This window comes from Passer domesticus, chromosome 10 (genome assembly GCF_036417665.1).
Source record: "Passer domesticus isolate bPasDom1 chromosome 10, bPasDom1.hap1, whole genome shotgun sequence".
In the NCBI taxonomy this organism is placed as follows: Eukaryota; Metazoa; Chordata; class Aves; order Passeriformes; family Passeridae; genus Passer; species Passer domesticus.
In genome coordinates this window covers 26,509,507-26,532,140 of record NC_087483.1, presented here as the reverse complement: position 1 = coordinate 26,532,140, position 22,634 = coordinate 26,509,507, and the positions used below count along the sequence as shown (strand labels likewise).

Here is a 22,634-nt window from a genome sequence, read left to right as displayed (position 1 = left end):
GACCCCAATACACAAGGAATGTATCTATATGAGGGACAGCCACTATTGCATCTCTCTGTAGCACTGATTTAGGACAGAGGGTTTACCTTGATTTTAGGCAAAATTTAAGTGCTCCCCCTCTAACTGGATTACATGCTTTTCTGTGAACAGTACGCATGCTAGAGGAACTTCACGTTAAAACTATAAGATTAGAAAATCATCTGGACATTTAAAAATATTTGGAAGTAGTCATAAAAATGTCATTTCCTTCTAAAATAAACACAACATTTGAAGCAGAATAATATTTTAATAAAATTAAATCTAAGTATTCACAAAGCATTATGCACATACAGTACATACTGTATTTAAAGCCTACAGACCTTAGATCATTTTATTCTAATGTAGTCAGCTTTGGACACAAGCTAAGCTTACTTATTTTATAATAAGAAAGTTTACAATTGTTCCTGAAAGTGATTTTACATATATACATATATATATATATAGCTCTATATCTATACTCCTACATGTAAGTGTAGGTATATACACACACTTGTGTGCATGTGTGTATATAAATATATATACACATACACATACATACACACCTATGTACATCTATAAAATACACACATGCACACGTCCACAGCGTGTGTGAGGCGTGTGTGTGTGTGAGAGCATTGTAGAGGGGCCAGTCAGTACAAAGAGGTAACTGCAAACAGCCACCCTAATAATTACAAACCAAAAATGTGTAAAGTATTTTAAAATTAAAACATTGTTAATAATTTGTATTGAACAAAAGGAACACAGTCTTCTGCATTACATAGAAATTAGGTTTATTGCATTCGATTATGTTTGTGTGACAGATGAAGAGTACCTGTCTGCTCATCACAGCTGAATTCTATGATGCAATTAAAAAAATAACAATACAAAAACCAAAACCCAATATGTGATGGAAACAAATGATTCAATTTAATGTGGTTTTGTGGATGTGACCTATGGTGAGACTTTCCACCATATGGCAGTTTTCCTCTCTGTTAAAATACTACCCTACTTCAACTAGTTTGGAAGGAGGCTGTGCTCTCTGTCCTAATTGTTTCAAGCCCAGAAGACTTGGCTACTTTATTCTTTCTTTAGATTCAGACTCATTGTGATGTATTAGAAAAAGCTCACTACAAGAAAGATAAATCAAGTTTCAAAAGTGAGCTAGAAGAGCATTTTTCTTAAATTTTAGCTTGGTCAGGTAGGAGTTTTTCTATATGAATTATTGTTATTGGTCTCCTATTTGCTCTGGAGACATATCCACAATAAAATACTATTTCCATGACAGCAGTAAATGGTAATCTCCATGCAACGTAAACTGTAATTTCAGAACATGCATGTTTTTTAAAAAAAAATAAAAATATAAGGTGCCTTGAGAATGCTGGCAGTTTTACATTTGGAACATACAGTTAGTGTGTGTATATATATATTTACATCAGAACTGCTCAACTTTACCTTACAAGCTTCAGATTTAGGAAAATATACAGTACTTTTGCATATAATGGTATATTCCTTGTAGCCCCTGAGTCAAGTATAGAGGATTTAAATTAAAAAAAAAAAAAAAGGAGAAACAGCCATTAAAAGCACTTACATTTTTATGTGAAGTAATAGTATAAAAGTACTATTTCCCAGGAAGACCAGGATCAGAAACATGCCTATGAAGACTCAAGATTCCTACAGTGCTTAGTGAAGATTCTGGTAAGGAAGGGTGCCTAATTGGCGGGAGACAAGTTTTACAAGGCTGTGGGGGATGCTCTACAGACTGGTCGCGTTCTTGGTCTAAAAAGGAAGTCAGGTTGTCTTCTGAGGCTGTGTTCAGATGCACTCCACTTGAGAAGGATTCTTTGGATTTCAGTTTTGATTTTTCAACATCTGAAATTTCAGGACACTGTAAGGGAAGAGAAAAACCAAGATGGTAATAATTACATTGGTCTCTTCCAGGCCCTTGTTCTGTTCAAAATTAGCACACTCAGATGGTCCACGGAAAATAATTTTCGAAAATTAAACATTTTTTACATGGTATTGCATTTGATTTAATGTAATTGAATGCAATACTGCTGATTAATTGTAGAAGTCTGCATATCTTTTCCTCCCCTCAGACTTGCTAATATGACATCAAGACACACATATTAGCAGCCCTTTCTGAAGGACTGATTACTCTTGAGACCCAGTCTAAGAGTATGAATATCAACATTCTGGAATATGAAGTTCTGTTTTAGAGCATAACTCCAGAATCGCATAATTCTGAACATTCTAACCACTTGGATTCCTTTTCTGCTAACTGTTATGAAAAAACTGACAATGAAGTAAATCTGTCTGATTATGAGTCTCTACAACCCTCATAGAAAATGTGGCCTCTGAAGCTGTGGCGTTTAAGCCCACTGTGGAGGTGCTAGGTCAAAATAATTATTTCATATTCCTTAAACTAGTGAACCAGCACCAGACTGGTGCATTTCTTTCTCATAAAATAAAAAAGCCAGGAAACCTCTTTTGATCTTATGAACATGTACTTACCTGAGATGAAGGACTGAAACTTCTGTCTGTTTTAATTGATGCCGAAGGCTGAAGCTTTTGTATGACCTGGACTGCTGGCTCTTGATACTCTGCACTTGCTGTCACCATGCTATAGGCAGGTGGAATGAGTGCTGACTGCCTTTGCAGAAGCTGCAGGATGGTTTGGATATCAGCAGTCATTTGGGATTCAAGCCTAGAGAGGGAATATGAAATCAGTTAGCTAATGGCCAGGAAAAGGTGTATTTTACACACTGATTACAGAGGTGTTCAAGAGGGATCTGCAGTTTACCAGTGAAACCATTGCTTGATGTGGCTTGAACATGTATTAAATAGGAGAGAACAGTAGAGGGAGTACGGAGTCCTTCCAAAGCTTCTGACTCTCCCTTTCCTTTGCAGAACATGCCTGCAAGCTTTTCTCTGGTTTTTGCTACACTAAGAATGAGTTCATCACTGTGCCTCAGGTTTGCAACAAGAAGCAGCACGGGGGACTGGGTATCTGGTTGAAAATAACTGGAATGTGTTCTCTTCATTGTAACTAAATTGATTTGTGCTGGCTGGCATGGGACTTTATTTTGATGCATCTGACAATGAATTCTGACATGCTGATACAATGCACTGAACTAAGCAGAAAACCACATTTGTGTTTTTCCACAGTTAGAAAAAAGAAGGATGCTTCCAAAACCATCAAAAATACAACTGCCCAATTCTCATTACTGTGAAAATTTATTCAAACTTATGCAGGCCTCAGAATTAATGTCAGCATTTCTAATGTTCAAATTTTGTATGTTTAAAAATGTTTTTCACCTTTTTATAATTTTGTATATGACTTCTGAAACACTTGAGTTGGTTATGTTGTTCATACTTACAATTCCACAGCACTGAAATGATTTTTAAATGGTCTTGCCAAAATCTGTGACAAACTCAGGAAAAGGTAATGCCTTTTGTACCTTCCCAGCTGCTGGAGGGCTACAGCACATGCTGACAGATGGTAATGCAGATAATACAGCCTTCTGTACAGCAACTGAGCTTCTGACAGAGTAAACAAATCTTTGTCAGCAGCCTTTAATGTTGTGAATGTTACTACTTGGGCTCCCTACAGTAGCAGAATTGATCTCGTGCTGTCAGATTTTTGCTTTTACCATGTGCTGCACTGATGTTATTTTTTATCCTCTTGGAGTTGTCCATTGCCTGTATCATTTATTTATAAAAGCATCTGTGAAATGAATCCAAAAGGTATGACCAAAGTGTATTTGGGATGCTGTTTCTTCCTTCATGGGGGAAAGATGGTTTTGTGGCATCAGTTCCCCAAAAAAATGGCCCAAACCCAGACTTCTGTTAGAGTCAGACATGCCCTTCTTGCCCTCTTGGTCAGCACCCTTGGGTTCTTTGCTACTTGCCAATGTACTGTTCTCACACAAGCACAGTGCTGATACCACAGGGCAAAAGGCTGCAGGAGCAGCAGCATGCCACCATCCAGAGAACTTCCACCTGCTGTACCTGGGCCTTAACCCCTCAGTGAATAAGAGCATTGGAGGATATACATTCGAGATTATTTTTTGCTTTGAATTACCTCTAAAATTGCTCCCCTCTTACTCTGTGAGTACTTGAATGTTTCCTTGTACTTCAAATGAAAGAGTGTCTCTGGTAGTGTTTATTCATCATCATTGCATATAAGGTTCACTTTCCATTCTCCAAAATTAAAAAAAATCCATGCTACCCAAACAAATAAGAGAACCTTAAATGCTTGGCTCATAGTGTCCATGAAATTCCAATTGCTTAAAGAAGAGAAACAGAGGTAATTCTAGGGACATATTCCTTTCTAGCCCTCTATGTCTATTTAATAATTGAGTGTTATGCCAAGCCTCTAACTTGGCATGGAAAAATTCATGGAGCCGTAACCATGCTTTTAAAGCTAGCAAGTCAGAAGTGACAAAGGCAGGAAAGGATATTGTCTGTTGTATTTGTAGAAAATCCAGCAAGGCCCCAAATACCAAAAGCATGAAAAGCTTTAAAAACATGAGAATAGTTTAAAGAATAAAGTGATATAATAAAATGCATCATAAGAATTTAATTCTTAATTTATCAGCAAATTATATTTTCTGACAGAAGAAAATACTGACAACTTGCATGATAAAACTATGGTAACTTTGAGGTATAAGTTCAGTCTCAAGAGCTTTAAGATTGCAGGAAATGAAATGTTACTAAAAGACTATGCACCATTGACGGGGATCCTGCAGGCATTTAGTTATGTGACATTTACAGTTACTTAGATTACTGGACTTTAATTAGAAATTACAGCAGTTTAGGGTTAAGTGTTAAAAATGTCTTTTTAATGCATTATGCCATATTCAGGAATGAAAAATACTCTTGTTTGATTGGCTTCTGGTGGATGAAGGAATCAATATGCAGTTAACTTGGCTTTAAGCTGATTGCTAAAATATACAGCCCAGAATGCCACTGAATAACTACTAAAGTATGATTAGGACTGAGTGTGTGTCATAGTATTTGTCATGGAAAAATATTAAAAGTAATGGAATTACAGAGTGAAAATAATGAAAAAAATCAATGGTCCTGAGCATAGGGAAATTTAAAATTAAGTGAAGTTACATGGTAAATTACAGTGCAGGATGGATCAAAATTGTGTATCCATATTTTTAAGATGCTCTAAGCTGTGCTGCTTAGCTGCCAGTAAAAAGTAATATATTAAGCAAAGGTGATTCTGGTCTCTGATAAAGAAAGTATAATTTTTCTTTTGTAACAGGTATAAGTATTGTGCTTTTGCATACTCCCATGTCTTATTACAGAGTTGCAAAAAGAGTTAATGCATCAAAAAGGGAATTCATATGCAATACATTTTAAAAAGCAGGCAGCTAGTGCACTTTGAGTCTCCAGGAAAGAAAAAGTACTTCAGATCTTGAAGATACTGAAAATTGCTCTTTTGTGTCCCTGCCCATGGCAGGGGGTCGGAACTAGGTGATCTTTAATGTGCCTTCTAACCCAAATTGTTTGATGGTTCTGTGATCTAGGAACAGCACTCTTGATGAGGTGAGATTTAAATTTAACAATTTAAGGTGTCTCAGTACAACTTAGTTAAAAAGATGGTTTAAAACAATTACCTGAGGAAAAGGGCTCTACTGCAAAGCCATTCCGAGTAGCTAATGTGTGTACCTAGAGGCAAACGACATGAATATTCTGGCAACGATTAAAAATTGTGTACCCAGATTTCCAGAATTGTTTTTCCAAGATTCTGGAAAGCCTAACTTAGGTGATATGCAGCCTTCTCAGAATACAGACACATGAAAAAGTGATATTTGCATCATGCATATTTTTGTACTTTTGAGCTTCTGAAGATCCTGCACAAACTCATTCCTCCTGTAGCATCTTCAATATCAGTTGTATTATGTACTCTTTCACACATAGGCTCTTTTCTCTTTATTTTTACCTGTTAAGTTGTTCTTGAAGTAAATCTAATCGATTCTCCACTTCCCCATATATAAAATCACTTTCAGTTTCACAGATTCCCCATGTAACATGGGATAATGCTGGTTGAACTGGGGAGTCCTGGTACTCCTGGATGTTCTCCTGTTCCCAGTTTCTTTTGTTGATGTCTGATGAAAAAAAACCAACAAAAGCAACAAGATATAAAAAATATAGATTTATATACATAGATTCAGAGAGAGGTTGACACTTCTCAAGCATCCCACTTACTATGTTTCTCAAAACATGGAAAGTTAAATTAGTACATTGGCCAGAGAGACTGAACCTCTCTCTTTGTTCCTTAACACTCCTTAAGGAAAGATGAAAGTGGTCACATACATGCTAACATTTTGAAGCTGCAAATAACAAGCAGCTTTTTCTAGTCAGCATCATCAGAATTTTGCCACTGAAAGCTTCTCTTTAGTTTTGTTTCTATTATTTTACAAATGGATCCCAAATTTTCTCAGAAATTTTTTAGCAATTTTTTTATTCACTGAAAATAGAATTTTTTGTTCTAACCTAAAGGCAATAAATGATGTATTTGAATGTGATTTGATAGTGTGCTTCAGAGGCCTAAGAAGCCTTCTCTTGCCCTTGAATGTGCTATTGGAGTGTATTCACTGCTTAGCTCTTTGGTGTGAAAGAAGGATTTGCTGCATTGAATTTGCAGCACTGGGCATGTGGTACAGTGCACTGGAATGTCCCCACTAGGGAAAGGTGCCAGGCCTCAGGGAGCTGCCTTTCTTACCCATAACTGTAACACTAAGGTTGGTGAAGTGTAATGTGTTTTCTCTGAGACAATGCAGCTCATGCTGCTTTCAAAAGGGTACTGCTTATTATTCTCATAAAGGAATTTGATTTTCATTGATCTTGCTTTTAGCATCACTACTCTCCCACCCAATCCATTCAGTTCTGTATAAAGCACATCTCTGAAATTCCTACGGTACTGTGGGGTGAAAGGTGCCTGTTCATTTTGCTTAAGGATTTCAGACTCCTAAAAGAATGAAATATTCAGCATTTCTGGGTCAGCCAGAGATCACTTTGATATTAAATGAAGCTTCATGGTAAACATGATGTATGTAAAAATACTCCTTATATGAGTATTTATATTTGTTTAACTCCAGCCCCTTGTAAAAAAATGGTTATGATTATTCCAGATCTTACCTGCTGCACCCAAATTTCATCCCTCTTGACTCTCCCAGTTCTTGGATCTCTGTGACCAAGCACTACACATGACTACCACACAGAGCTCAGGGACACTCTACTTTTGCTTGGACTTCTGGTTTGCGCTATTTCTCTTTCCTCTCTCAGTTTACTTAACTTACACATCTGTGGATTTATTAATTAGTTACATTCTTGGCTCTATGCCATTTCTCCTGTTCACCAAGTTGTTGAAACGTTACACATTGATTATCATGGGGATATACTTGTTGGACTTATCAAGTATAGAATGAAGATCTTGCTGTGACCTCTGCAGAGCCTACAGGTGACTTACTTAGGTTGAACAGTGCTTTTTCTACAGCTCACCCTGCTCCCCATAGCCCTTGTTTACTCTGAGTTAATCTGTCATGCAAACAGTCAAAACTGGTCAGAATCACTCATTCTTCTTTGATGTGATAAAAAAGGCTGTTTAAATTTTAACATCTGCTCAATACTATTCCCATTACAGTTGTATTTGTAATTATTTAACTACAGGAAGTTATACAACAAATTAAACTTCTTGTTGCACCCAGGCTGCTGCTTCAGCATACAGCTGGGCAAAATTCTTGACTGCTTATAAGGCATCTGCAGTTGGATTTGAATCCCACATCAGTCCCTGAATGATTTGCTCAGAGCTTCTCCTTACACTTCTCTTGGCACTGCATGCTGTTAACTCAGCATAGGTTACATTCATTTCACACTTGTGAAATTTTTCTAAGTAACCATAGCAGCTAGAGCCATGTTTCAAAGAAAAGAGAAAAAAACCCCACAGTGTGGGTGACATGTAAGAGCTTTGTCCAAATGCTAATAGCTAATCCTTTTCAAACATGACATTGAGCAGTGTTTCTCTAAGTAAAGAAAAAAAAAAAAAAAGCAGTTCCCACTCAGATTTAGTATTTTAAGTATATTTAGCCAGGAAGGGGAGCTCTCACTACATGATTCAAGTGTAAGAGACTTTCTTCTCTCTCTGTCTTTCTTTTTGTTTTTACCAGAAAAAGATTGTTATTGTATTATCTGATATTTGGTTAGCAGGTGGTAGAAGGTTTCCTGGAGCTGTAGAGTGTTTGAATTTCATGTGACCACCAGTAACTGATTTTATGCACTGGGCAGAAGGAAGAGGAAATAGATTTCATCTTGGCTACACAAAAAAACTGTTCTGCTTCCCCAGAGCTTGAGCCAATGGAAAAAAAGAGATAAAAGGTGTCACAGAAGCATTTAGTAATTTGGTTTTAGGAGGCACACATAGTACAATTTGCAGTGTCCAAGGAAAAGCTGGAAATCTCTCTGCAAACTGAATGGAATATACTATGAAAAATTGAGGGGTAAAGTCTCAAACTATGAGTTTAGGTGCAATGGGTTTTGTAAATCCAGTAGACTTATAAGCAGTGAATTTCAAGAGCATTTCACTGCTTTTTAATGTCCTGTAAAACATGGATGTTGTAAAAGATGTTGGTTATTTTACACAATAAATCATTCATTAAAATCACAGCTTTTCAATGACATGGATTATCCTGGGGAAATCACAGCTGGTTTTGTCCCAGAATATGTATTTGGAGAATATTGTAATAATATTGTCACAAATTAAGTGTCAAATCACTTAATTTGTGACAAAGCAAGTGATTTGACACTGAAACAACAAAATAAGTTCACACACTGTAAGCAAGTTAATACTCTATAAAATATGGTGTTACTCATCTAAATGTCTTTTCAGGTATTCCATATTCATTGGTAACCTCAGAAAAGCCCATCAGCAGCTACAGCTGTATAACCAACTCTGGTCTTCCAGGGCTTGAAAAGACTGGGAACTAAGTCAATAAATGTATAACTAGGTTCACCAGAAGAATTGAATAATCTGTCTTTTAGCCCAAATAATGACCAAGTGAAAATAGCATTTTTCTTTCACGTGAGCTAACAGCTACAGAAAAATTCCCAGATCTTCACAAAAGAGCCATATGTTCAAAATTTAAAAGTTCCATTCTAAGATTATGAAAGAGACATTTATACTGATTCTGCCAAATTATACAATGCATTATTAATTTTCTTTCCATTCATTGAAGTGATGACCAAAGCTTAAAGCAAAACAAAAATAATTAAATATGTATCAGTCACAGTGGTAACGAATTGGACTAGCTTTATACAAGTGCATTTGTATCCAAGATTTATTAGGTACCATAATATATTAGGGTACATAAAAGCAGAGTTTTTTTCACAATTTCATTATGTTTATAACTACTTTTACGGTAAGTCATAATCAATCTCTAATAGCCGAAGTAAGAATTTAGTTTAAAACATATATCAGGAAAAGCTAATCTTATTGACCTTGAAGGTTTTATAAATGTTGCAAGAAAGCTCATTACCTTGCATAACGTTACTAGAAGTGCTAAATTACAAAGTGGGAAAAAGATTGTGGTCTTAATCAAAATATGTAACCTTTAGATATGCTAAATTTAGCTCAAATAAAATCTGCAATAGGTTGCCTTGGAAAATGTTGCTATAGCTGCAAGGACACATTTCTGGCTATTGGTAGGGGAAAGGAAAGGTTTCCAATTACAGTATGTATGCAACAAGTTTATGTGGTGTGGATTTATAGGGCCTTAACTTAAAGAGACCAGACTTCATATATTCATAACTCTGAGATGTTAAAATCATTGTTTGGTCAGATTAAACATTAGGCTTATTTAAAATGATAGCCTAGAAGCCTAAAGTTTATTGAATGATGGTTAAATGGTTGAATTGTCTCAATGGAAACTGCTCAGGAAAACAACATTAAACAATAAATATGTAATTCTTTCCTTCAGACTGAAAGAATTACAAATGAACTTGCAGCGATATTTAAATTGTATATTAATACAGGTTTTTTCATTAATTTCCTTTCACATCACTGAGAAAATTAATATTTTAGTATATTAGATGTAATTTTAATTATGTGACTTATCTCTATGTGAAAGTATCTGAGATTGTTAAATAGTTCCTGATCATTTGTCATATATGAAAGCTCAAATCTTTATTCTTGTGTGTTACTTATGGAAGTCATGATTTTCTTCCGTCTGGTGTAACAGCACTCCTTTAACCAACAGGTGCAGCAAGACAGGATAGCATTCTTTCAAGCTATTATGATTTTTTTCACTTAATTTTTGTTGTGCCCTTTCACTGCAGAGACTAAAAATAGCTATCTGAAAACCTCTTTTTGGTGCATGTGCATCTATCACTAAGTTTAGTTAGGCTGGCTCTCATTACCTATACTTTTTTTACTGTCATCAGCCCTGGCACATCAAATACCCTTTGGGAGATACTGTACTGCTTTGAGTGCAGCTATCATCAATGGGCACTCAGTGAAGTCCAATACCAGTGGATAATTTTGTAGTTTGTTTAAATTACTTATGTAGTTCAGTTACAAGTTGATTGTATAGTGACCTTTTGGATGGTGTACAAGCCAGTCCCACAGAATTGTAATCAAGTTCCTACTGAATTAAACTATATTAATTCTCTTGAGAAATAATGATTTTTGATCTAAGATATTTTTCTCTTGGACTAAATATTATGTAAAGGATCAAGAGAACCATTCTGAAAATTATTTTTGTTAATCAGACTAAAAAGATGTCTGCTCAAACTTTACTAAATAGAAACAGCCAGATTACCTTTGCAAGAACTGCTTCTTTTGTCAATAAGAATTTCTTCTGTGTCGTGATCAATTTCTTCAAAGTCCATCTCTGTGGTTTTCTCTGTTACAGGTGGGTAATCAGCTATCCCAGAGAACAAGGGCTTTTGCTCATCTTCAATGGAGGACACAAAAGATGATGACCCACTTTTTTTCTCCTCAAAATGTTTCTTAATAGATTGATAGTATCTGGTGCTGTCTCCTGAGGGTTCAGGATCACTCTGATCATTCTCTTTGAAACAATCTGTGAAAGAGAAATAATTGTATACAAAAATAAGCAATTCTTGAAAGTTTATTCTAGTTTATTATGGTCTGAGGATGTAGAAGAAAAATATTTTAAAGCTTTTTTTTATTCTTCTGTCAGAGGAGTTTTATATTTCTTTTGAAGTCCTGGAAGGCATTTGTATGTATGTAGTAAGGATTCTTAGTCCATAAACCATAACTTGTTTTACAAAACTTGTTTGTATCAAAACAACAAAGACTTTATCCAACATAACCCTCCTGTGTACTGCTTTTTTTTTTTCCAGTGAGGATGAAATTTGAGGATTTCAAAGTTTACAAAATATGAAATATTTCATCCTGTCTTCCATTTTCTCTCATTATTGGGCATTTATTACAGTCTTGACAGCCTAACAGCAATGTATGTTAGATTTGGTATCAGAAATACTAATTTAAGTTATTCTCACAAGAGAATATTTGTTGATTATTCTTTTCCCATAAAAGGCATTAATCAATTACCTCTAATTAATACTAGAAGTATTAATCATCCACTCATCCCCAAAATTTCTGGGCCCACTTAACCAGAGAGCATATTTCTTCATATTTATAACAGGATTGATATGATAGGAAGAAATAAAAGGAGGGAATTCCTAGTCTGACTTATGGGATCACCTCAGAACAACTTTGCAAAATAGCCCAAATTCCTTAGCCTTTAGAGCTGGAATTCTCTGAACATCCAATCTTCTGAATAACAAAAGTAAACAACATTCTGTGATATATATGGTAGCAGTATACCAGTCAAGTTGAGAATGAATCTTTCATTAATCATATTCAAAGTCTGTATTGAACAGGAGCAGATTTAGTCCTCTTAAAAAATGGCAAATAAGCCTAGATTTAAAGCAGATATCTTTAAAAGCATATTGTAAAAATTAAATAGGATTTAAACCCTAGAATAATTATAATAATTATTTATTAATATAAAGAAGTCTTGATCTCCTTTCAGCATAAACTTGAAGTTAATTTCCAATTCAATATTTGGTTTTACCTATTTTTAACTGAAATGTCAAGATAATTTCAGTTCTGCTATTTATTTAAAACACATTTTAGCAGGGTAGTCTCAACATCATATAAATACTGGAACTAGTTTGCATTAAGTTCCTGGGGAGACAGCATGATTTCCCATCTGCTTTGTGCTAATTACTAATCAACATAGTTCTAGAATATCTGGAGTCTTTATAGCCTACAGCAGTGGCTAATCCAACATTCTGTATATTCCCTTGGTTTATTCTCTGTTTTCTGGTCACTATAAGGAAATGAAACTGTGACTTCATCTAATTTTCTTTGTCTGCACATAAAAAGAATGCAGTATTTGTAAAAGAGCACCCTTCAAGGGTCCAGACATCTGTGAGCAGTGAGGGCAGATAATGGTAAAGAAAATAAACACAATAACAAAGCAAAATAAACCCAGTAGCAAAGCAGGCTTTCTATACCTGTACCCTCTAGAGTCTCTAAGGGAAATTAACACAATCCTAAATAGAGGTGACTTTACTGGGCTTTTGTTAAGCAGGACTACTGTCTCTAAGTGATATTGGTGATGCTCAGTTGCTGCAAAATTGTCAAAACAACTTCAAATAGACTGGCAGGCTAAAAGCTCTTGGGGAATGCTCAGACTCAAGTGCCATGTTCTCAGCAATTCCATCTCCAAAACAGTACAAAAGCAAAAGAAATCTTCATAAGAAAATTTTATTATAGATGTCTCCCATGGCATTTCTTGTGGGAATATATTGAAAACATAGTCACGCTACAGTAAATTGCCTTAATTACTTAATGTTTGACTGACTTCAACCTGTGAAAAAGACCTTCTAATGAAAGCTTGAAATTACCAATTTTTAGGGTAATTTTATATGTTCATGGGATTTTGTGCACTAATGGCAGCTGTAATGAGTACTCTGTGGAATACAAATCAAGCAGTGGACTAATTTTAAGAAGGGGTCATTGAGACTCTAGTTAAAAAAATCGTTTAGCAGCTGAAATATAGCAGAATGTCTTCTCTTTTATAGTCATAAAATACTAAAATATTTAGAAACACGAAGCCAGATTCTGCTAATAATTACTGTGCTGTAAAACCTGGGTAATTCAGTTGATATCCCTCCATCTATAAAAGAACAATAGAACACATAATTTTCCAAATGCTGTCCAAGTATTATGAACTCACTGGCATGAGAAGGAAGGCAGAGATCTATTGAATGTAGGCTGCTGCCTATTGAAATCAGGGAAGATTTGTTCATCAGATGATCTATCTCAGAATGGACATCTTTGGCTTTACTGCTGTTGCTTTATCTTCTGGGCATCTGCCTATACTCAGAAGTTGTTTTCCCTTTTAAAGGTTCCTATTTAATGCTAAAAATTATTCTCTCTGGAGAACTTTGCACCTAGGGTATGAATTAAAATAGAAACGGCTCTGTGTTATTGACTCTTCAGGACATGATAATGGTGCAAGTTCTGTACCTCTGCTTAACACCTTAGCAGTGCCTCTGTAGCTCAGTGGAAAGCAAATTACAAATAGTAGATAGGTATGGCTTTTTTCAGAATGTGAATTTCTCCAATTTCTCCTTCCTTTTGTAATGAAATTTAGTTGTTGGTTTGGAATAGATTTTTCATAAGAGAAGACATCTGTGTATGTATGGATATGTTCACTTTCTACCACACAGAAAAGTGTTTTAAAAGTTCTATTTATCTCTTTCTGTTCTTCTTCTAAATGTAATCATTAAACCCCATCTTCCTCTCCTCCCCCTGCACCAGTTCTAGTGTTTTCTCTTTCCTTTTCCAGTTAGAAAAATTTCACTTTCTGATTCTGAATCAGCTAGAAACTGCTTTACTGGAGATGATTATTTTCCTGCTTTACCAAAATGTATAAACATAATTGACACTCTTTATGGGACTGTTTTGGTGTGCTGTGTGTTTTGGGTGCCTGACAAGTTTACAGGCAGTGTCCTCTGACCTTTGCTGTCTGGAAATTCCAAAATCTTCAAAGTAATTGTCAGAAGATTTGTGTCCTGCTTTTTGCACATACACGGGCAAAGGAAGGGAGGAAGTGGGGTTGTCACAAGTCTGGGCCAGAGATATGTGTGTGGTATTTGACTAACACCAAGGAAAAATGTTGTCTGTCTAGTAACTATGCAGGAAGATCCCTAATCCTAAGAAAAGTAGGTTGCTGGAAGTATTTTGGGAAAGCTAAAACATTTTGTTTTTCAGTTGTTAAAAGTTTCTATTTTTTTCCTGTGATTGTTTTTAATGATGGAGGAGTTGTTTAATTCCAATTTCATTCATTATTTGGGATATCCTAAGTCTACTATGGGTAGATATAATAAATTAAATTATATATAAATATAGATGTAAACTAGTGAGATTCCATTGTTATGGAATTTCTGGCAACTTTGCTGAAATTTTGAAGTAGCTTCAATAGTGATTGTGGAGGAAATGAACTGTACTGCAGAGAGTTTGAATTACTGTCTGTATCAGCACTGCTTGGGAGTATTTGGTAAATTAATCTGTGCTTTCCTGTGTTTCATCTCTGACCCATGAAATTTTGGGTGATTTTGGAAATAGGGAACAGCAGAAGGTACTGAAACCTCCGCATCACGAAGGACTGAAGTCCTTATCGACTTTTCCATAAGGATCCGTGTCCCTATTTTTACAAGGGCTTAGAAAAGAGCTAGGTTTTGAATAACCAAATTTGAGACACATTTAAAAACCCAAGACCTTCAAAGGTCAAGGGAATATGAAGTTTTTCATTTATTCTTTTGTGCCATTTTCAGCACAATGAGATGTTAGGGATGGTGTGACAGCCCTCCATCTCCATTTTCTTTGTTTTGTTTGGTTTTGTGTCAATGGTAATCAGATAATGATGGAAGGACAATTATTAGTTTATATTTCAGGAAATAATGCTATGGGGAAAACAGTCAGAAACAAAGAATAATAGCAATGCACCTCAGAATGGATTCAAGGCATAGATCAAAACAATTTTCTTATCAAATTTAGAATTCTCTTTTCTTTTACAAGGGATTCAGCTTTCACCATAGTACTATTATTACTATATTTTTTTCAAAGGATAGCTATGGATATGATTTGGATCAGATTTGGCCTTTGGAAACAGCCTCTTTGGGAATAACTCCTGGAAACCAGACTCTTGCAGGGAAGCTCCCTGAAGTGGCACCTAGGCAGTGTGATAACAGTTGTAACACTAATAGGAGCAGATGGAACAATGCACTGGTGGGCTCCCTGATGACCAGGTACTTTTTTGGTAGGGGTTTCATGATTAAATAAGATTTTGGGGACATGAAGTCTTGTTTCCAGCCAAATGATGCATGCCAACACATTAGCTGTTTCCTGGCTGTTTAATGACCTAACACTCCAGTGGAATATTAGAAACTCTTTGCTAATTAAGCCCAAGCCAACTTCATCAGCAAAATACTAACAGTTTAACACTGTTAAGTAATAGCTTCAATTTTTCTTCACATTCTTACCTGACTTTCCTTCTGGGATCATGGCATAGTGTTTGTCTGAGCATCTATTAATAAAGTAAGCATTTACATAAATAAACTGAGAGAGGGCACAAGAATAGGAAAGAGGAGGGCAGGGGGTGTTTCCCCATTCTCTTAGAACTCCATGGATTCAGGTAGGAGAATAACTTCCTGAAACATTTCCTTGGCTTCTATATATAAATCAAGATCCATGGCCTCCAGATACTTTGTGCAATAAAGCTGTGTTAATGTGGCTTGGCTTCTTAGCCTGAAAGACACCTACAAGCAATGAACACCTAGGGTAGTTTTATTAATCAAGACTCAGAAGATTTTTAGAATTCTGGCTTTTGTGCTTACTTTGAGAACTGATCAGTAGACACTTTCTGAAAAGTCTGATCAGGAAACATAACTCTTCAAATTAAGCAATATATGAGTTTACTAGTTAATAGTATTTTGAGAATGAAACAAAATATATTTTGTATCCCACTTGATTGTTACAGTCTGTGTCGACTTGGGCAAGTGCAAGCCCCAGGGTAACAAGAATCTGTGAGAACTTTTCTTAGTGGCCACTTAAAATCACATCCATGGAACTAAAATTTTCTTGTTATAAGTTTCCTGGGCCAGCTGTGATCACAAAAGTCCCAAGAAGATTAAGATTTTAGAGCCAATATTAACAAAAAGTTAAAAAAGTTGCTAGCAAAAATGATAGTGCTTGAACTTCAGAAGAGTCTTTTCAAAGCCCCAAGTTTCAAGCTTTCAGTGAGTTTCTTACTCTGTGCATTTTCCACCCATATATTGGATTTTATATTGATATAAACAACTCTAGAAATGTCTTATTCAGCATGGGATAATAGAACTGCACTCAGAACTAGTAGAACAAAAGGCAGTTCTTGCCTGAATGTATTTCCCTTGAAATTAGCTAACTCACACAGAACTGCTAGAAGTAAATGAGAGATGGGCAAGAAAAAATTGTATTCTGCACTGCTAAAAATGACAACTGAATACAGATGGAGCAGCTCATTGTCACAAAGTTTTCAGCAGGAGAAAACTTGCCAACCTAGCTAAGAGCTTTGTTTGGAACTGCCAGGCAGGAATGCTGCTAATTTTAAGCAGTCTCAGAGAGTTTCTTGGCTGACTGTCAAGGATCTATGGCAGCTGGCTAAGTCTGCACCTGCACCTGTGCAAGAAGTACCATCCATTATTCTGAAAGATATGCAGCGAATTTCTTTAGGGAGGGAGAAAGTGTAAGCTGCTATATAGTGTGTGCATTCATTTTTGCAGGGGACCTCTTCTGATACTGCAACTGATTCTAGAAGCCAGAGAACAACTTGGTCCCTCAAATAGTCTCATAGCCTCTAAAATCGCACTATGACAGAGCCCTTATAAGCCTTACTAGTTAACATCAGTTTTTGTTGACACAGGTTAGAAATGGTGGAATTATGTATATGTGGAGGGAGGCCTTGTGTGAAATTGGAGAACCGGGGGTACTAACTGCAGATGCATAAAAGAGAGCCGTGTTGATTTTGTTTAACCCTTGATAAAACTTGTGCAGGAAGAGTTACCATGGAAACAAGGTCCAAATCAGGCTAGCATGAACTAAAGGCTGAGATAACACAATCCCATTTTTAGCACTCCAAAACAGAGAAAACATCATGATCACACTAAAGATGGAAAAAATACAATTTCAGGCTACATAATATGCTAGTAGGTCAACAGCTGAAAGTAAAGAATCTGAGGAAGGACAGCATTTACTAAGCGTGCCCCTAATAATTGCAAAATAAAATATCAAAATATAACAGTAAGAATTTTGTGAGTCTCTAGCCTGATCAAACTATAGTTCTGAAACCAAAATATGATTTTCGTACAACACGTATTTTTTACCTTTTTGGCACACTGTGGCCAGAAATGCATTTTCCAGCTGTTTGTTCAGAAACTGTCTTTTCTCCTCCAGTTCTGAAAAACTCTGCAGGATCATCTCCAAATATTTATCATTATAGACTGACTATGCTGGATCAAAATAAGGTGCCACTCCCTCCTACATATAAAGGGTTGAAATCAATAGAAAATTACTTTAAAAACCAGCAGTACCTCTAGTAGAACCTACTTTACAACCTCAAAGAGGATGTGGGAAGGGCCACAGAAAAGTAACACTGAAGATCTATGACTATGAGGTGTCTGCTGTGGCCATGGGAACACGTAGAGAATCTGAAAAGAGACCAGAGAGGGGCAGTAAGCCACTGGACCAAAAGTGTACTCAGTACTTGGCAAAGGACTCCTACTTGTTTTATCTTCTCCTCAGAGGGACTTCCAATTCCAATGAACCTCACTTCTGCCTAACCCACATATTACCAGGTGCTGTACAATCCTTGCCAGGGCTAAGGAGCTTGCCTCTTCTTCCCCAGTGGTGCAAGGATTTTTTTTCAAAGACAAAACTGTGGGAAATTATGTTCTTTCAAAAGTAATGCAAATAAATATTTCAAAGAGGATGTTCAGTGTAATTGACTGGGCAAGAACCATAAAAGCCTAGGGGTCTTGGAACTTCACTGACATCTGAGTAGCCTATTTGTAATTCTACAGCAGGCACAACATAAAAGATCACTTCCATCTTGTCTAGGTAGCAGCATATGTTTTCTCATAAGAAATGTGAAGGTTAGTCAGGCAAAGTATCTCTGTCAACAGATTCTTTGTGAAGAGCAGATTGAATATTTCATGGGGACATTTTCCTGACAGATTTGTTGTCAGTCTTGGCTTCCTGCCCTAAAGATGCTTCTTTGATCGAACAGGAATGTCATTGTTCTGGATAGCCACACTCTGGATTAGAGTCTCTTCATTGTGCATTATACCTGCTATGGATATTTAAACTGTTCCCATTTATTATCAGTTACTCTGTTACTCTATAAATTGGTGTTATGCTGCATTTAGGACTGAGGTTTAGCTGTGGAGTGTGAAAGACAGGCATAACAGAAACAGTAATTTGTCAGACAAACCATTCAACCATAAAAGTGCAATGGTATTTAAGGAGTTGTGTTTTTCCCACATAGAAATGAAAATCCATGTGTATCAACTTAGCTGTCTTCATTACTGTTGATGTCTCACCAGATCTACTGTCTACAGTTTCTGGTATTTAGTAGTACTGAATAGTGGTGAAAAAGTTTAATGTTTCACTGAATTTTCCTTCATTAGGTTTATTCCCAAAAGCTGCTAATGTAAATGTAAGCACATAAAGTAATAGCTAAACTTTTGCCAGGACAACCTTTTACACATTACCATATGGATCAAAATCAGACTATGGTGAATCTACAGCGTCCTGAAATATTTAAAATTTAAATTTTTAAAATATTTCAATTCCAGGGAGAAACACCACCTAGCATCAAGTTAACAAAGCGCTTTGCTGAGGAGATAAAATAATCCACAGACTGGGTTGTCCACACAGTTTAAAACATGGTGTATCAGAAAATAGATATTAAGAGATAATATACATATATATATATATATGCATGCCTCAAAGGTAATAAGGTAGCTTAATGCTGGAACAGCTCTTCACAGAAGGTGTGAAGTCATGGAAGGGTAAAACATATCTTCTAGTTCTACATAAGCATATAGGGGTTAATGCACAGAGAAGTTTTGCTGCCCAGCTGGATTCTCAAAGGCTGCTCCAGTAACAGCCAACATGGACCCTAATGCACCCAGCATTACCAAGTGAAATACCAGTGAATAATGAGGCAGTGCTGTCTCATGTAAGAAATGAAGTTAATTACCTTTCTCTATTTCACTTTGGAAGGACAATTTCCGTCTTCGTATTTTGCAGTTATCTCCATCCGTATCATTGGTAGTTTGTGATCTTATTACGAGGTCAGACTTGATGAATGAAATATGAAACAAAATGACAGATTAGTCCCATCTAAAGAGGGCAGATTTGCAATAGATGATTGACTGTTAATCATGTTCGAGCTTTAAAAAAGGCAATATTAAAGTCAGTCTGCATCAGCCTCTCCATCACCAGCTAATAAATGGAATTGCCCAAGGCTAACATTAAAAAAGCTTATGCAAATTGAGCAAAACCAACACTGTTGTCACCTAATGGTGAAATAAAATTATACTGATAATAAGTTTACATGGAAATACATGTGTTCGTGTGTTATCAACTTCTCTGAACTTGTACAGTTCTGGTTTACATAACCTTAGACAAATTAATGAAAAAAAATTAACCTCTAACAGAGAATGTATACTATTTCAAGAAGTAAAGTGGTAATTGATTGCAATTATATTTATATTTGACTAATGGTAATGATTATAAAGGTTACAGTTTGCAATGATTACAACGGTTATATTTTACAATAAATATAGGCCTGACAAGCATCGGGCACTTTACCTCATTATTTTATCTTTCTAGACCCTCCCTTCCTCTTTATCAGATTTAGATCATTCAGATACTTATTTCTGTACCAGAACACAATGTTGTTTTTTTCTATCCCCCTTGAGAAGATTGCAGTGTTTTTTCCAGTAGGTAAGAGATGTATTTAACTCTTTTTTTTTCTACTTTAAGAAATTTACAAATTACCAAATACAACACCAGTTTTGCTCTTTGTGTACATACCCATGGCACTGGCTTCAACCTATATCCATTCCCTGTGCTAGTGAGGTCTCCCATACCACTCAAGTAAGCAGATTTGCATGTGGGAAAAGGGCAGAGGGGAGCTGGGAAGCATTTTCATCTTTCTCTGTCCCTTCACTTTAAACCTGGCGAGTAATGTGTTTCAGTGGCGGCCCACTGGTGGAATAACTGCAGGAAGAAAAAGGTACTTTCATACAAACAAGAGGGCAGGGGCAGAAGTTGAAGCAGAAGCACCTATTATTTTGATAACAAATTTAGATCTGAGTGATGTTTTGAATATGAGAAAGAGCTCAATGCTTCTTTTGCGGGATGAGTTTCTGGATTGCAATAGAGAGTGGAAAGAAAGAAAGTGGAATTGCTCGAGAAAAACTGTGATTTTGCAAGCTCAGAAGCATGGCCGAGCCTCTCCTGCCTTCCTTGTCTCTGATCTAAGGAAAAAATAATGATAAAACACTGATGACAATGTAATTGGAAGAAATAATTGCTCAGAGTTAAATCATTAATGTGAAATTATCCTCAAGAAATTTTTCAAATATATGGACATTCAGTTTTAACTTAAATTTATCACTAGACTATACATTCATTGTGTTGTGTTTTATAGGTAATTAATATTTATGACCTTTTCAATGCACACAAAGGCATGACCAAAAAAAAAAAAAAAGGTATTTTATTTTCAGAATAATATTTTATTAAAAAATGGTCATAATATAAAAAGTTTCTAGTTAGAAATTGTATTTGTTATATTTTTTAAAAAAAATAAGGATCTCCACCTGATTAGCAAAGATGTCCCTATGATTTGCAGCCCAAAACTTAGTGTTCTTTTTCTCCTTTTTTCTTAGAAGGCCTTTGAGGCCAAATTATGTTAGTTCCTTCTCACTGAACCCAAATGTCCCCTTTCTTTCCCAAGTCAGAGTAATCCTGTCAGTCTGAAATTAGGAAACATTTTGACTTTCCTGAATATGTAATTTGTGCAAAAGGGGATATTTAGAACAGTCACTGTGGGAAAAAGAGACCAAGAAATGCCTGCAAATCTGAAGACAGTGAAAGTTGAAAAGTTCCTTGTAAGTTTCTAGTCCCCTAGGAAGTAGAGTGCATGCCAAGATAAGGGAATTAACAGTTCTTATTTGAAAGGCAATTAAATATTTTCTATTGCTAGACATAGAAGGAACCTGGATAATCTGATTTATCCTTATTTTATGGATGTACAATTACATTTAGTGTCAAAAGTACCCCTTATGGTGACCTAGGCTATAGTCATCTAATAAAACCATATTTTCCATGGCTTTAACAAAATCCCCCTGGGTGAAACCTTAATACTATTTAAATATAGAACCAAATCCTGTTAGATTAACATCATCTGAATAATTTCAATTCAGACTTCTACTGAGTTTAACTGACTTCAGTAGAAGCAATCAGGAGAGTATGTTTTTTTAAATATAGGATTTTAGCTTTTCATTTTGTTAACCTTAGTTTTTCAAATGCTATTTTCAAGTTTTGTTACTGTGGGACAGATTTGGCCCAATATGAAGAGAGAAAAATCACTTATTATATGTACCTTTGCAGTTTCATCTCTCAGATTAAAAGTTAGTTCCAGATTGGTGAGGAAGAGGTCAGAAAATTCAGGGTACATATCCAAAACTTCCAGTAGATCTTCTCTCTGGATCTTATGTAAGTCACAGTAAGTTAAAGCTCTCACATCTGCATTTGACTTTCCTGGTTTTGCATAAAGATGTACCATCTCTCCAAAAATATCATTTTTCCCTGCAGAAAGAAAATTAAACAGAGATTATTATTTTAAACATGAATAAGCCATTACATTGAATGATGTATTTCTTTATGACAAAGGCATAGAATACTTGGTTTTACATGAAGTGATACAGTCAGATTCCCATCGCACTAAGTAGTATTTATGTCCATTCCTGTGTGTAGGTTTTTCAGAAAGAGGGATTAACTAAAAAGATTTGGCTAATTATTGATAAACTCTTAGGTTTCTGAGTGATTTTTATGCAGAGTAATATAATATATAATTTATATAATCTATCCTTTTTTGTAGATTCTTCACAATTCTAGGGACTCATTCACTGGAGCCAGCTATAGGCAGATTCCTACCTCATGGATCACACAACAGATGTGGGTTGAGTTTATTTTGGATACAGCTGTGCACACCTGTCTGACCTACCATTCCCTGGGAGAGTGGGGCTCCAGACTGCAGTCGCTGTTGTGGGCAGCTATAGGTGGGAAGAGATATAGTGGCATGGTCCTGCAAATACCTAAATACCTGATTTTCTGCCACAGTGTAAGAGCACAGGGATCTGATGTGCATGATATGATAAATTTGTCCAGTCTGCATCTTTGGCCCAGGAAGAAATTGATGAATCCATAAAATTGTCAGTTTGTCTTGATTGCAAGTGCA

The 22,634-nt window shown here is 35.9% G+C and overlaps 1 protein-coding gene across 6 annotated transcripts in view; it reads right to left on the bottom strand.

Annotated features, from left to right (window-relative positions):
* Window positions 1-267: 267 nt before the first annotated feature.
* KCNH7 (potassium voltage-gated channel subfamily H member 7) overlaps window positions 268-22,634 on the bottom strand; it is a 204,764-nt gene continuing 182,397 nt past the window's right edge. For all 6 annotated transcript variants that reach the window (XM_064434691.1, XM_064434697.1, XM_064434693.1 and 3 more), the window contains 6 exons: window positions 21,777-21,982; window positions 19,365-19,464; window positions 10,845-11,108; window positions 5,972-6,137; window positions 2,530-2,722; window positions 268-1,903 (listed from right to left, as the gene is read on the bottom strand). In XM_064434691.1, coding sequence (XP_064290761.1) covers window positions 1,637-1,903; window positions 2,530-2,722; window positions 5,972-6,137; window positions 10,845-11,108; window positions 19,365-19,464; window positions 21,777-21,982 — 1,196 coding nt within the window. In that variant the 3' untranslated portion in view covers window positions 268-1,636. The remainder of the gene's footprint in view (window positions 1,904-2,529; window positions 2,723-5,971; window positions 6,138-10,844; window positions 11,109-19,364; window positions 19,465-21,776; window positions 21,983-22,634) is intronic.